This window comes from Hyperolius riggenbachi, chromosome 1, assembly GCF_040937935.1.
Source record: "Hyperolius riggenbachi isolate aHypRig1 chromosome 1, aHypRig1.pri, whole genome shotgun sequence".
NCBI classification, from domain to species: Eukaryota; Metazoa; Chordata; class Amphibia; order Anura; family Hyperoliidae; genus Hyperolius; species Hyperolius riggenbachi.
This window is the reverse complement of record NC_090646.1, coordinates 537,176,144-537,191,664: the sequence shown is the minus strand read 5'-3', so window position 1 is coordinate 537,191,664 and position 15,521 is coordinate 537,176,144. Positions and strand designations below refer to the sequence as shown.

Sequence of the window (15,521 nt, the reverse complement as noted above, 5' to 3'; positions counted from 1 at the left end):
AGAATACAGTATATATTAGTAACTGATACTAGAAGGCAGTCATATGTTAATAGCACAAAAGACAGCTAAATAGCGATGAATTTAAAATGAATACAAGAGAGTGTTTTACATAAGGAAATGCAAATTAACCACTAAAATATTCCGTTGTGGTTTAATTGGTATAATTTTAGGTTCTGATCTCATCATTTGTAAATGCCTCGTGATAGTGGATCGGGAATTGGCTTTTGCTATTCCTACGCTATGAAGAGCTGATAGAAGGCTCCCAGTGATCTGTACATGTCCTGATGCCCCTGCCTTGTTTAAACACCGGTGGTGGTGATAGGCTAGGCTTGGTGCAGAACAGCCGGCACCAAACATAAAAACCAACAACAGCAATAAAAGATTAGTGATGGCACTAACCTCTGTGTGGTGAGAGTCCGTACTACTGTCGACAGCAGCTGACCGTCCTTTGCTGAAACTTGCATGACATACTGTGGCTGTCCATTCACAAGGCTGCTACAATCTTCCACTGTCTTTCCAGAGGGTGCTGAGCTAGTGCAGTCTGGTAAGACCTCAGGCAGGTGACTGCAGCGGCTTGTTGTCATAGTGACAGACAGCAATTATAGTGCTAATAGCTTCCGTATACGTACTGTGTTTCCATCTGCAAAGAGGGAGAGAGAGAAGAAAAAAACACACACATCACAAAAAGCTTGAGTTGATACCGAACTGGCACGTGCGACACACAAATCTGCCGCTGTGCAAACAAGATATAGTTCATTTCTTCAACGGACCACAGAACACTATTTATTTAGGCCTGAATACGAGTGACTGGTAACAGCATTTTAAAGAATGCAGCTTGCACAGAACACATAACAATAAAATATGACCATTGTCTCAGGACTAATGAGAAGGATGTTCAGGCGTCACAGGCAAGCAGCCACAGCACAGATGTTCAGTAGAGAGGAGAAATAAAAGTGCTGCTTTATAGAACAATCCCAGACAAATGAGGAAAACAGGCTTAACGCTTACAGTTCCAGCAGACAGGACCCCAGCCCCCTGCTCCCAGCAGCGCCGGCTCCAGCAATGATAGCGGCTCTGCCCGCCGGCTGGGATGATCAGGTAGCAACTGCTTGTCTTCTCTGAGTAATCCACGGTGTGTCTTACAGCGACCTGGGCCTCATTTTCATTCCTGTCACATACAGGTGACTGGAAGCACTTACGCCTGTGGAAAATCAGTTTTCCACACGCCAGGAGCTGTGAGGCAGGCTGACCATCAAAGGAACTAAATGAATGTAAAGAGTCTTAATGAATCTGCCTCATTTATTGCCAGTTTGTGTCCTCTTCCCATCCATTATCACTATCTGTCACAGCAAGCAGAGTGTGGCAAGGGAAAAATATCTTTTTAACTGGAATTCTAAAGCTGGTGAAATAATGAAAACAGAAAAGTCACAGTGCCAAAAATGCTTGAAGTCCAATCTTTATAAGCCACGCTATTATTTAAATATTCTTCACAACATTATGGGTAAGCATGCCTTTTGCAGGCATTGTCACAACACATCTCACTTGTGGACATCTACGGGTTTATTTTAGGCCACAGTCACAGTGGGACGTTGCGTTCCCTGTGTAACGACAACGCACATTACGACCGTGTTGCGTCGCATACAGCAAAAGAAAAGAATGCTTCACTTCTACTGTTAATGCGTGCATTTACCAGTAACTGGGTTACCGTACTGCAACCTGTTATACTGCAACGCACCCGCTGCACTGTGAATGTTGCATAGGCTGTGCATTGCCATGTGTTAAGCCGAATTATAGAGCAGCCATGACACCTCACTGCACCACTGTGAAGGGGCCTAACTGTTAAGCCGCTAATAAAAAAATCACATATTGTTTCCAGCTGTTATCTCTGTACAGCTGTCTGTTCCCCTCCAAGTAGCTTTCCTCAGTCTATAATTCAGACCCATTGAGAATGTAATAATGTCTTGTACAAAGGCTGACTATCCCAAAACATTTAAAACAGAATACCCAAGCAGCTTGGGGTGACCCAAAACGAATAGGAAAGAGACCGAAAAGCTCTCCTATTAAAAAGCCAACGCCCAGTGAAGTTTGCCTTCTTAAAACAGAAGGTATTTTTGCGATAATTCAGCTTTAAAGCGGTATTGTCACCATAAAAATCAAATTTCAACAACAACTGGTCTGAGTGTATTAAGTGAAAAAGATGCTAATCCTGCATTCAAAACTTGCAAAACTTTTTCTGCTGTTATAGTTTGTAGTTATCACATACTTTAGGAGCACTGGCCCTAGTGCCAAACAGTGCCATAGAGTTGAATGCTGGGAGTTATTTTTATCTATAATATATTCCTCCTCTTCCATTTATTTCCCTGCCTAGTTGCTTATCAGAAAAACCCTCTGACTACTTGTGTTTACAAGCAAGGCTGAGGTGACTCAGTGATTGGATGTGTAAATAAAAAAAGACAGTGCAGTTGTTAGTATACACCTCAGTGGGAGTGTCTGAAAACTCTGGGAGGAGGGCAGCTAATGAAGACACAATGAGCAAGAGAAGGGAGAGGGGAAAACAAGAGTCAGGGAGGATATGATGTCAGCATTAGCTTGGCAAGATGGCCACTGCCTAGAATAGGATTTTCTGCTTTTCCTTTATAAAATTCACAGGAATCATTACGTGGATAGCACAATACATCTGTTATGTAAGTAGAAGTAGTATTTATCTACTTATATATATATGTGTGTTTTTTATTTCTAGGTTAGAATGGGTGTCGCTTGTTCTTTAAAGGACCACTGTTGTGAAATCTTTAAAATGTAAACACATACAAATAAGAAATACGGTATGTTTCTCCTGAGTAAAATGAGACACAGATTACTTCTCTCTTATGTTGCTGTCACTTACAGTAGGTAGTAGAAATCTGACATTACCAACAGGTTTTGGGCTAGTCCTTCTCTCCATAGGGGATTCTCAGCATAGCCTTTATTCTTTATAAAAACATTCCCTGAAAAAAGATTTATACAATGATGCTGGCCAGCCTCTCTGCTCAATGTACACTTGTTTGTCACTTGGAAGGAGCAACTGCCATTCACTAACTGCCTTTTGAAAATAAAAAAATGCCCGTGAGCCTCTCATGAGAAGATGGGCTAGTACAAAATCTGTCGGTTCTGTCAGATTTCTGCTATTTACTGTGACAGCAACATAGGAGAAAAGTAATTTATGGCTCATTGTACTCTGCAAGAAACATACTTCTTATATGTATATGTTTATATGTATTTTAAATTTTGTGAATTTAACAACAGTGGTCATTTATGTGAGTGACTGTGGTCTCCTACAATGCATCACTACTGAATATGCAAATTATCTCTTTGCCCCTGAAGCCAGGCTTACATCCAGAACCGCTGGAGTAGTATAGCAGCCCTATAGCTTATAAAGTTTAAGGAGCAAGATAAACATTTAAAAATGTTTTATAGTTTGCTTTAACAGAGGATTGACTAATATGGGAAGTAATTTGATTTGAAAAGTTTTGTTTCTCCTTACTTTCAGAATTTTAACTTGAGGTTGACTTGCTGATGAGTATATGCGGTAATATTCACTGTTAACAATGTTGTAATTGTCCAAGCTTACTCATAAAACATTCATTTTTGATGAATTATTAAGTACTCTCTTAATAATCGGTGCAGTATACAGTAGGTGGACTGCTTAGTATGCCATCACTGTGCTCATTTAACTTCATTCTGCTACTTAAAAAAAAAAACAATGACAGTTTTACTTACAGCAGAAAACCAAAAATGATTGTTGTCTTGCGCCAGATGAATTCAGCTTCAGAATGGATTTTCACATGAAATTCATAATAGGCTGCAGTAGGTAAGGGAGTTTGGGAGAAGCAATGTTTTACCAAATAGACTTGAATTCTTTCAACACTGAAAACAGTAGGGCTTTCTTAGCACTGTATCATTAAATCTGAGATTAAATAGGAGTGATGTCTGAGCTTTACACCTATTATTTATATTTGTCCTTGAAAAGTTACCAATAGCTAAACTTTTAAATAGTGTTCAGACTGTCTTTTGTCAGCATTGGAACTAGTCTTCTGAATTAGTAAGAATATATTAAAGTGACACTTCTGTGGCACCTCCAGCCACTAACCAAGCTCTGCTCCTTGCAGAATGTGACTCAGGTACTTACCACCTCTGTATATACACTTATAGATTTTTTGTGCAGTAGCATGTATGCTTTGTGTGGAAGTGTGTGCCTACTGTGAGACAGGTTGTGCGCTTTATGCGGCAGTGCGTGGGCTTTGTGTGGCAGTTTGTACTCTTTATGTGGCATTGTATGCACTTTGTGTGGAAGTGTATGCTTTGTATATCAGTGTGTGAGCTTTGTGTGGCAGTGTATGTGCTCTTTGTATTGCAGTGTGTGCGAGCTCTACCGCACATCACTTCACTATGAGGGAGGATGGCTGGGGCTGTGTATGTCTCTGTGTGCGCTTTGTGTGGCAGTGTGTGGGCTTTGTGTGGCAGTGTACGAGCTCTACTGCACATCACTTCACTGTGAGGAAGGATGACTGAGGCTGTGTATGTCTCTGTGGGTGTTTTGTATGGCAGTGTGTGCACTTTGTGTAGCAGTGTGTGAGCTTTTATGCACATCACTTCACTGTGAGGGAGGATGACCAGGGCTGTGTATGTCTCTGTGTGCGCTTTGTATTACAGTGTGTGGAAGCTCTACTGCACATCACTTCACAGTAAAGATGGATGATCAGGGCTGAGTATGTCTCTGTGGGAGACTTCTACAACATGTAAGCGCCCATTCACACTAGAAAAGAAAAAACACTACCAAAATCGCTAGCTTTTTGTGGCAGCGTTTTTTCACAATTTGCACTTATTTTTCATTTTTGCGATTTTTGAGCGATCGTGATTCGCTTTTTTTTAACATTGCAATCGCGATGGCTCTAAAATCTCGAAAAAATGCTGCACGCATGGCGCTTGCACTTATTGCAAAATGCCGGCGATTGCAGCAGTGACATCGCCGTATACTTTTAGTTACACTGGCACTATTAAAGGCGCTAGCAATCGCCGGCGATTCGGCAATCCGTGGTAAACGCCAACAAATCACCCTAGAGTGAATAGGCCCTTAATGCGCTGAAAGGCAGTTGTCTGGCTGAATAGTCTACAAGCAAATTCAAGCCAGGAGACACCGGCTTTAGAAATGTAAAATAATGAGAAAGAATTTACATACAAACCATTACAGCAAAAGAGAAAGGCCGGAGGCCCCGTTCACATCTGAAGTAGCAAAACACTAGTGCTTGGCTCGAGTGATTTTTCCACAATTAGCGAGGTAAAAATCACGCCACACTTCCGCGATTCTAGAGCTATTGCGGTCAGCGTTTTATAAGCACTGTACCGCGATCGCTCCAGAATCTCCAGAAAATGCTGCAAGTAACACCTTTGCAATTGGTGCTAATCACAAAACGCCTGCAATTGGCGCCAATCACGGCAGTGAGAACACTGCCATAGGGTAACAAGGCACTAGCACTTTAGCGATTAGCGGGAATGGCCCACTTATCACATAAGTATGAATGGGCCCTAAAAGTATCTTACTTAAGTGTTCTAATAACCATTCTGCTTACGCTGCCAAGGTGTAAGAAACAATGGCAACAAAGGTCGAGGTAACTTTTCTTATTGGACTGTAGATAATATTACAGCTCATGCAGTGAAAACAGGGGGGGACACTGCTCCCCGTGTCCCCCCCTGTATTTTAGCAACAAGGAACTGGTCGGCATTCCTAGAGGGGAAGGGGTGTTCTTAGCAGGTGAGGCACTCCTGCGTAACGCCCCTTCCATGCCCCTCAGGCTATCCTACTGGCTTTCCCTGCCTTTCACCCGCCCCTTTTCCCTCCTCTCTGTGTTCTGTGCTCTTGGAGGAGAGCACATCCGGTCGTGATGCCGGGTTCACGGCCATTTTCATTTTCACAAAAGTGAAGCTACTTGCCGATGGACAAACGGAGCGACGTGGGACATCAATCTTCTCTGGGAAGAACGCTGCTTCCGATAAGTGTGTTTATTTTACTGTGCCACTCCACCTTGGGTTCTATTTAAAGCCAGAAAAAGCGTGTCAGATGCAGGTAAAGCCATTTTCCGAATTGGCAGAACATGAGCTAGCAGGCGAGTCAGGTTAGATGGCAAAATGCATAAGTCAACAATGTTATTTTACTATATAAAACAGAAAAGCAGAGATAAGCTCAAGTAAAGGAAAGCTTTGTTTACCTTAAAGAATGAAGCGCAGCCCAGCAATGGCAGCAAACAGCACTTTGTTGAAATGTGCCTCTCAGCACTGCTCAACATATTGGGAAAGCATCATTGCTTATTTATTATTATTTATTTGTTGTATTTATAAAGCGCCAACATATTACGCAGCGCTGAACATTAATTTAGGTTACAGACAATATTTAGGGGTGACATACAGCAATATGACAATACATGAATACAAGAAAGACAGACCATGCAGCACAGTATGAGTACCAGGTAATGCTTAGTCAGTCACTGGATGGGAGCATGGAGATTAGGCAAGTAAGGTTCACTCAGATGCATAGCATGGGTTCACAGTAATGGAGGTGCATGATCAGGTAGGACACAAAAGGAGGACCCTGCGCAAAGGCTTACAATCTAGAGGGAGAGGTAGGGACACGAGAGGTAGGGGACCAGAGTTCGGCTGTGGGTTTAGAGCAATTGTGAGGGGTGGTAGGCAAGAGTGAAAAGGTGAGTTTTGAGGGCCTTCTTGAAGGTGTTGAAGGAGGGGGCTGCCCTAATGGGTGGAGGTAGGGAGTTCCATAGTGTCGGAGCGGCTCTTGAGAAGTCTTGGAGGCGTGCATGGGACTGGGTGATGCGGGGGACGGTCAGGCGAAGTTCATTGGAGGAGCGGAGTGAGCGGATTGGTGTGTATCTCTGAGTAAGATCAGAAATGTAGGTTGGACAGGTTTTGTGGATGGATTTGTAAGACACAATATCTTGAATCTGATTCTGGACTGGATAGGAAGCCAGTGGAGGGATTCACGGAGGGGAGCCGCCCTGGTGGAGCGATGGGAGGAGTGGATAATTCTGGCAGCCGCATTCATGATGGACTGCAGTGGGGCTATTCGGGTCTTAGGGAGTCCAGACAGAAGGGCATTGCAGTAGTCGAGGCGGGAAATTATGAGGGCATGGATGAGGAGTTTGGTGGTGGCAGGGGTCAGAAAAGGGCGAATCTTACAGATGTTACGAAGGTGGAAGTTGCAGGACTTTGTGAGGTTTTGGATGTGAGGAGTGAAGAAGAGTGCGGAGTCCAGGGTGACACCCAGACAGCGGGCTTGAGAGGTAGGGTGAATAGTAGTGTGGTTAACAGTGACCTGCACATCTGGGAAGTCCAGGGATGACCGGGGTGGGAAGATCATAAATTCCGTTTTGTCTAGATTTAGTTTCAGGAACCTAGCGGACATCCAGGAGGAGATGGCAGATAGACAGGAGGAGACCTTGTCCATGGTAGTGGTGGATATGTCAGGGGTGTGGAGATAAATTTGGGTGTCATCTGCATACAGATGATAGTTAAAACCCATGGAGGAGATAACCTTGCCAATGGAGGATGTGTATAGGGAGAACAGTAGGGGGCCAAGGACCGAGCCTTGGGGGACTCCCACCGAGAGGTGGTTGGGGGTGGACGAGGACTCATTGAAGGAGGTCGTGAAGGAACGGTTGGAGAGGTAGGATGAAAGCCAGGTCAGGGCGAGATCGTGAATGCCCATGGATTGGAGGGACTGGAGGAGTAGGGGATGATCTACTGTATCAAAAGCTGCTGAAAGGTCAAGGAGGAGGAGAATGGTGTATTTACCTTCAGCTTTAGCTAAGGCAAGGTCATTGACCACTTTGGTGAGAGCCGTTTCGGTTGAGTGGGCAGGCCGAAATCCAGATTGCAGTGGGTCTAGTAGTGAGTTGGCATTGAGGTACTGGGTCAGGCGTTTGTGAACCAGACGCTCAAGGAGTTTTGAGGCGAAGGGGAGGAGGGAGATCGGGCAGTAGTTGGAGGGTAGCGAGGGAGGGAGGGTTTCTTGAGCAGAGGCAGTACAGTGGCCTGCTTGAAGTCTGAGGGGAAGGTGCCTGTGGATAGGGAGAGGTTAAACATGGTAGTGAGGACTGGGGCCAGATCTGTGAAGTGAGGCTGAAGTAGATCAGAAGGGATAGGGTCAAGGGGGGAGGTAGTGGTATCGGAAGTCTGCAGTAGGTGGTTGACCTCCTCAGTGGTAGTAGGAGTGAAGGAGGTGAGGGGAGGATAGGGTGGAGAAGGAGTAGGTTGTGAGCGGGTGGGAGGTGAAGATTGAAGATTGGATATTTCCTGACGGATGGAGACTATTTTGTTGGTGAAGTGGGTGGCTAAATCTGTGGCAGAGAGGGAGGAAACAGAAGGTGGGGGGGGGGGGGGGGGGTGGGTTTAAGCAGGGAGTTGAAGGTGCTAAAAAGATGCCGGGGATTGGAAGCTTGTGCTCCGATGAGCTTGGTAAAGTATTCCTGCTTCGCATGAGCAAGGGCAGTGTGGAACTGCTGCAGGTTATTGCTTCATAATGATATATGACAGGACTGCCTACAGTTACATTTCAAGCAATGCACTGTGTATAATAACTTAAAGATATGGTTAATTCCAATTCAAATATATAATTACTATGAAATCCCCAGGACACAGTGGATGGGAAGAAGCTGGGAATCACAAGAGACTTGCACATTTTCATGAAATAGATTTGTCCTCTTCGAAAACTGATAAAAATACATCCCCACTGTCTATAAGCAAGACTGCTGAATATCTCCAGTGAAAGAAAGCCTCCTCTAACTGTACCTATGGCTACTGTCAGAAAAATGTACAGTGCACTACGCACACAGTCTACATAAATCAATAGACTGACACTGCCCTGTAGTAGCCAGTCAGAAATTATCTTGTGTTGCGCTGACTGCCTTAAAGCGGGATTGTCGGCCATAAAATCAAATTCCATTTACCCACTGCTCTGTGTTTATTATGTAGTCTACATACAGTCTGGCCGTTATGTAATCTACATACAGTTTGCATTGCAAGCATTCCAATACAATCATAAATGTGTCCACTGTAATGAACCTTATGGCTGGGTGCACACATAACATACCGTGAAAGGCTGTGTTTTATGTCATGTTTTATGCTAATCTTGTGTGCGTTTTTCAAGCGTTTTGCATGCGTTTTAATGTGTTTGCGGTTCGCATATATTTGTATGCGTTTTCCATGTGCTTTTAGGGCCCGTTTCCACTGTTGCGACGCGATTTCGCCGGCATCCCGACGCTTGTAAAAACGCATGCGGATGCGTTTCCGCATGCGTTTTTACCCACGATTTTGCGTGCGATTTCGCATGGCAGGGTGCCATGCGAAATTAACCATGACTCTGCCAGGGCAAAATAACATTGAAAAAGGTGCGAAATCGCACGCGAATCGCGGGTAAAAACGCATGTAAAAAACGCATGCGTTTTTCCTATTAAATACATTAGCGGCGATTCGCATGGATTCCTGACGCAGGCGAATTCTGTGGGTCCCGTCGTGCAGATTTGGCCCGCCGCCAAATCGCTCCCGCACGCCGCACATATGGAAACAGCCCTGACCACTTCAATGTACCAAGCGAATCCGCATGTCGGCGCCGCATGCGGATTCGCTATGGTGGAAACGAGCCCTTAGATTTCCATTTTTGCAAATCACTAGGAAGACAACAGGGAGTGGTAATACAGCAAAAACACAAAACAAAAAAACAATTGAGGGCAGAAAAACGCATATAAAAACAAATGGAAAACGCATACAATTGAGTTCCTATTGACTTTCATTATGTGCGTCTTTGATGCGTCTATGAATATTATGCAACAAAACCAGTGTTTTAAAAAACGCATAGAATTATATAAGTTTTTTTCCTGTGGCCTATAGACCTCCATTAGCAGCAAAAACGCCGCGTTTTACGCTACGCTAGCGTTTCTGCTATATGTGCACCCAGCCTATCTCACAGAGGTAGCAATTGGAAAAAAGGACTGTAATGCAGCATCTTATTCGCTGGTATTTTAGCTGCTCGGTTTAGGTAGGGTTTAGGCTGAATTAATCTTAGGATTAAAAGACTGCTCTTTCCACCAGTGTTATTTTTCCTAAGGGACTTCGACTGGGTTCTCTGGAGTCACTCCTGAAGGAATATACCTGCACAATAAGCCTCTAGCTGCTGTGACCCCCTCCATGCTCCCTGTAGGCTCAGCTCCACTATTTTAGGAATGTTATGTGGTTTGGTGTTGAAGAACAAACATGGTTTCTCACACATGTGTGCTACTTGTGTGTACTGCCTGTGACACATGCACTACTTTTGTGGAGTTGCCCTTCCGGGTAATGAAAGGTACCTAGTAATGAAGAGTTAGCTAGTTCACAAAATGAAATGCAATGCAACTCCCACTGTGAACATGGTCCAACGGTAAAATTGTTGTGCACTCTTGGAGCACAGCACCTTTACCGCAGTGTAGAGCATCACCTGGTGTGAGCCAAAACCGTCAGCTTTTCCAGGCATTCACATTACACTGTGCTGATTCACATTACACTGTGCTGACAGGTCTGTCAAGCAGTGCCGGATATATTGTATGCCTTCCAACAGCCCAAAAACCATCCCAGTAAGTAATTTAGCTTCTCCCAAAGACAGCGCAAGTAAGTTGTAGGGAGATTAGACTGAGTTGTTCTGAGGGCACAGTAAGAATTGAACTGATAACTGGTTCAATGTTCTGTGTAAAGCCCAATCTACACGATACGATTCTTTGTGCAATTCGATTACGATACTATTTACGATCCGATTAAATCCGACGTGTCCGATCGGGATTTGATTTGATTCACACTTGTCGGATTTAATCGGATCGTAAATAGAATCGTAATCGAATCGCACAAAGAATCGTATTGTGTAGATGAGGCTTAAGTCTTTGTTCCCACTGTGCACATTTGCACCCATTTTCCACAATCCTGTGCAGCTGGGAATTCACCAGGCTGCATGCAGTTTTCCTTTGGAACCCATTGAACCATTCACACCAGGGCGTTTGCGTTCCTACACAAGCACACATTTTTCTGAGAAAATGCAGTTTCATGTGACCCACTGAAATAAATGGGATGCACAGCAAGTTAATAGAAAAACTCACAGAATGAAGCATCAAATAGGCAGACATTTTCCTATGGCTTTCCCTGGTGGGAACAAGGTCTTAAGCCCTGAGGAAAACGTGTCACCGCTATATAAATTTAGAACAGGTAGGAAAGCTCCAGAGGCATCTTGCAGGGTTTTCTGCTTCAGATTTACTCACCTTTTATATTTCCAGAATAAATGGGAAATGCCCACAACTAAAACTCAAATTCCTCTCCATGTACTGAAATAAAACAACTGCATAAAATTTACTTTTCACATTTAGCTTTGCAGCTTTTCAGAAATCATAATCACCTTTGCCTAAAAATGTATTTAGAACACTGTATCTTAAAGAGATACTGCAGTGAAAATAACATAATAAAATAAAAATGCTTATTTATTTACATTTATAGTGTATTTCATCAATTTTTGCCCACTGTAAAAATCTTTCCTCTCCCTGATTTACATTCTAAAATTGCTCACTGGTAGTGATATCTTTAGTCCTGTCAGGTGATTTGCATGGAATGTTCGTTCGTGATCGCTCTATGAACAGAGGGAGATACTGCTTGCTTGGAATTTGAGAAAAAACGTTATTTCCCACAATGCAAAGAGGTTCACAGACAGCAAACTGTCAGGACCTTGGTCATGACATCACACTGTGGGAGGGGTTTCACCACAATATCAGTCATACAGCCCCCTTCCCCACCCCACCCCGATGATCTATTCAAGAAAAGGTAGATATTTCTAGCAGGAAAGGGGGTATCAGCCACTGATTGGAATGAAGTTCAGTACTTAGTTAAGTACCTCTTTGAAGACACAGCCTTGGCAGAATCTCATTTTTAGTATTCGCTGTGTAATATTTGTATGTAATAATGGTTTAGAGGTATCTAATGCAGGCATAATAGTGGAGACAAATAAGCCCCAAAACAACAACATTAAATAAAAATGTAAACAGGAGATGCCAAACAAAACAATAATAAACAACATGTGGCGTTATATACAGTTTAAAAAAATATCACATAAGGAAAGAACTCACTTCTCAACAGAGGCACTTGATCAATGTCATAATAAGAGCGTAAAGTGCCACTTGCGGTATCTCACTTAGAAATCACAGGCCGTATAACTATTAATAAATCGTCGTTCTGTCTCTAAAACCAAACAGACCTGATCCTGTGGCCTGATGGTTCAGGGAATTCACTCAGGGACTTGATTGCCGGGATAATATATAGGCTTCATTTTCTGTACATGCAGTTTGCTAGCAGCACAAAATACTACATGAAGCTATTTTGTTTTCATGGGTATCGATGCGGCTACAATAAAATGTGGATGGAGGGGTTCTGTCTGCCCTGAGGGGAGAATGGGGTGAATTATGACTATGCTGGTCCAGTTATGACAGAAGCCATTAGCACTATGAAAATGTATCTTGCTTGCCAGGGTGCTAAGAATGCTCCCTCTCCTCTTCTATCACTGCCTGCTCCATTATAACTCAGCGTATTGGCACATCAACTTGTAATAAGGAAGATGAGGCCTACTACATAAAAGCTCCATGAAACCAAACTATCTGTGTTGTCCATACAACCAGCCCCAGCTGTCATTATGAACACCGAAAGGAAAAGTTTAAATGTGATTGTTAAAGAGGAACAGTAGCCAAGGAGTGAACTTCATTCCAATCAGTAGCTGATACCCCCGTTCCCACAAGAAATCTTAACTTTTTCTCAAATAGATTATCAGAGGGCTCTGTATGATATTGTGGTTAAATCCCTCCCACAGTGTGATATCAGGACCGAGGTTCTGACAGTTTCCTGTCTGTGAATGTTGTTGCATTGTGGGAAATAATGGCAGATTCCAACTGCCAAGCAATCTGTATCTCCCTCTGAGCATAGGTATATCTAAAGAAAAAAAACAACATTTTAGCCTAGTTGGTCTATTTTTTTGTTTTTTTTTAGTAAAGTTGATGATGTGCTGGCTCATTGTAGATCAAACAACATGAACAAATTACATGCAAACATCAATTATTTTTTTATCTCTTTTCTATTTCTATTTTTCTCACTTCTCACTTTGCAGAATCAGAATCAGAATCAGAATCATTTTATTTCGCCAAATACAGCTGAGCTATATTCGGAATTATTTGTGGTACACATGGCATAGACATAGTACAAGAAGACAAGACGCACAGTATAAACAATTTAGAACTACGTTAATTGCATTAATGGGATAGGTCTGACCCTTACTAGTAAACAGACCCGGGTCATCAGTTAGTGTTTCCTACCCGCCGGGCAGGAGCAGTCCAATAAAATACTAATAATAGTAGTAATAATAATGATGATGATGGCCCTGGGCAGTTGAGAACGAGGGCGAGCAGCGGCAGGAGCTGACTGAGAGACCCCGCTAGGGCATGCCAGTAGGCGAGCCTGACAGGGGGTGGTTGGAGTTCAGCAGCCGAACCGCTTGGGGGAAGAAGGTGTTCTTCCGCCTGGTGGTTTTGCATGGTATAGTCCTGTAGCGGCGGCCCAATGGAAGGAACTTCGAAGTAGCGACTGCCTGGGTGGGAGGGGTCACGGGAGATCACAGTGGCCCTCTTTCTCATCCTAGCAGAGTGGAGGAAATCAAGAGGTGGAAGAGGAGACCCAATGATCTTCTCTGCGTCAGTTATGACTCTCTGCAGTTTGTGCTTGTCGCTGGCCGTTGCCCCCCCGTACCAGACAATGACTGAGGAGCAGAGGATGGATTCTATAGTGGCAGTATAGAAGCTTGTTAGCAGTTTCCGCGGCATGCCGAATCTCTTCAGTTGGCGCAGGAAGAACAACCTCTGCTGAGATTTCTTCTGGACTTTGGTGGTGTTCTGCCCCCACTTCAGGTTGTTGGTGAGAGTCGTGCCGAGGAACCGCACTGATGTCACCCTAGAGACTTCAGTACCCCCGATGAGGACAGGTGGGAGGGGGGGAGGGTTCCTCCTGAAGTCTACGACCAGTTCAACTGTCTTTGCGGCATTTAGTACTAGGTTATTTTCTCTGCACCAGTTGCAGATTCTCTCGACTTCGCTGCGGTATTCGTGTTCTCCGTTGCGGCCAATTAGGCCGATGATAGTGGTATCGTCTGCAAATTTGATGACTTTCACAGAGTCGGCTGATGAGGTGCAATTGTTGGTATAGAGGGAGAACAGTAGTGGTGACAGTACACAGCCTTGTGGAGCCCCTGTATTGGTGGTTCTAACGCTGGAGTAGCAGTTGCCGAGCTTCACCTGTTGCGTTCTGTTTGTCAGGAAGTCCTTGATCCATGTTCGGAGGGTGGGATCTACTCCGAGCTGCGTCAGATTGGTGTGCAGGATGTCCGGGCAGATCGTGTTGAACGCTGAGCTAAAATCCAGGAACAGAATCCTAGCGTAGGAGGCAGGGTTGTCCAGGTGCTCGGTGATGTATGCCAGGCTGGCATTGATGGCGTCCTCCACGGATCTGTTTGCCCTATAAGCAAATTGGAGCTGGTCGAGGTGGGCGTCCGTGTACCTCTTCAGGTGGGCAAGGACCAGCCGCTCAAGGAGCTTCATAATGTTGGAAGTTAGGGCCACTGGTCGGAAGTTGTTGTGCTCAGTGCTGCCAGGTTTTTTGGGGACTGGTACAATTGCGGACCGCTTAAAACAGGAGGGGACTGTGCCGTCCGATAAAGAACGCTCGAATAAGGAGGTGAGCACAGGGGCTAACTGATCGGCACAGGTTCTCAGGCAGTTCGACGACACTACATCTGGGCCAGAAGACTTCCTGGGATTCAGCTTCCGGAGGTGCCGGAGTACCTCTAGTTCGTGAACAACAACAGGAGCCAGGGCGCCAAGTTCACCCGCAGGGGGGGTCCCCTTAGCCATGGCTGTTTGGTCCTCGTGCTGGTTAGGTTGTTGCTCGAACCTACAATAGAACTCATTGAGTTCCTCCGCCAGCCTGAGACTCGGGGTCGCAGACTGAGGTACGGGTTTGAAGTTCGTGGCTGCTCTCAGGCCCTTCCATACCTCCCGTGTATTGTTTGATTGGAGACAGAGCCCCAGCTTATCGGAGTAGGCCCTCTTTGCTAATCGCAGTTCTCTTTTAAGGGCGTACCTGGCATCTCTGTATTTCTCAGGGGAGCCAGACCTGTGCGCTTCCTCCTTGCGTTTCCGAAGTCGGCGGAGCTTGTCATTAAACCAAGGCTTGTTGTTGGGGAAGACCCTGAAGGTCTTGGATGGAATACACGCCTCTTCGCAGAAGCTAATGTAGGAGGTGACATTCTCAGCCCATTCCTCGAGGGAGGGTGCCACCAGGGTCGACCAGTCGGTGGTATCAAAGCAAGCTTGGAGTTCCAGTTTTGCCTCTGCTGTCCATTTTTTGGTGGTTTTGACTGTGGGCTTAGAGGT

The 15,521-nt window shown here is 44.6% G+C and overlaps 1 protein-coding gene across 8 annotated transcripts in view; it reads right to left on the bottom strand.

The window, feature by feature from the left end:
* Positions 1 to 15,521, bottom strand: part of MARCHF3 (membrane associated ring-CH-type finger 3) — a 323,022-nt gene that overhangs the window by 123,288 nt on the left and 184,213 nt on the right. For 5 of the 8 annotated variants that reach the window (XM_068271655.1, XM_068271654.1, XM_068271658.1 and 2 more), the window contains one exon: positions 400 to 640. In XM_068271655.1, coding sequence (XP_068127756.1) covers positions 400 to 584 — 185 coding nt within the window. In that variant the 5' untranslated portion in view covers positions 585 to 640. Of the gene's footprint in view, positions 1 to 399; positions 641 to 866; positions 892 to 1,008; positions 1,201 to 3,756; positions 3,780 to 15,521 lie in introns of those variants that run through there. The other 3 variants (XM_068271661.1, XM_068271656.1, XM_068271659.1) reach the window with 3 other exon arrangements.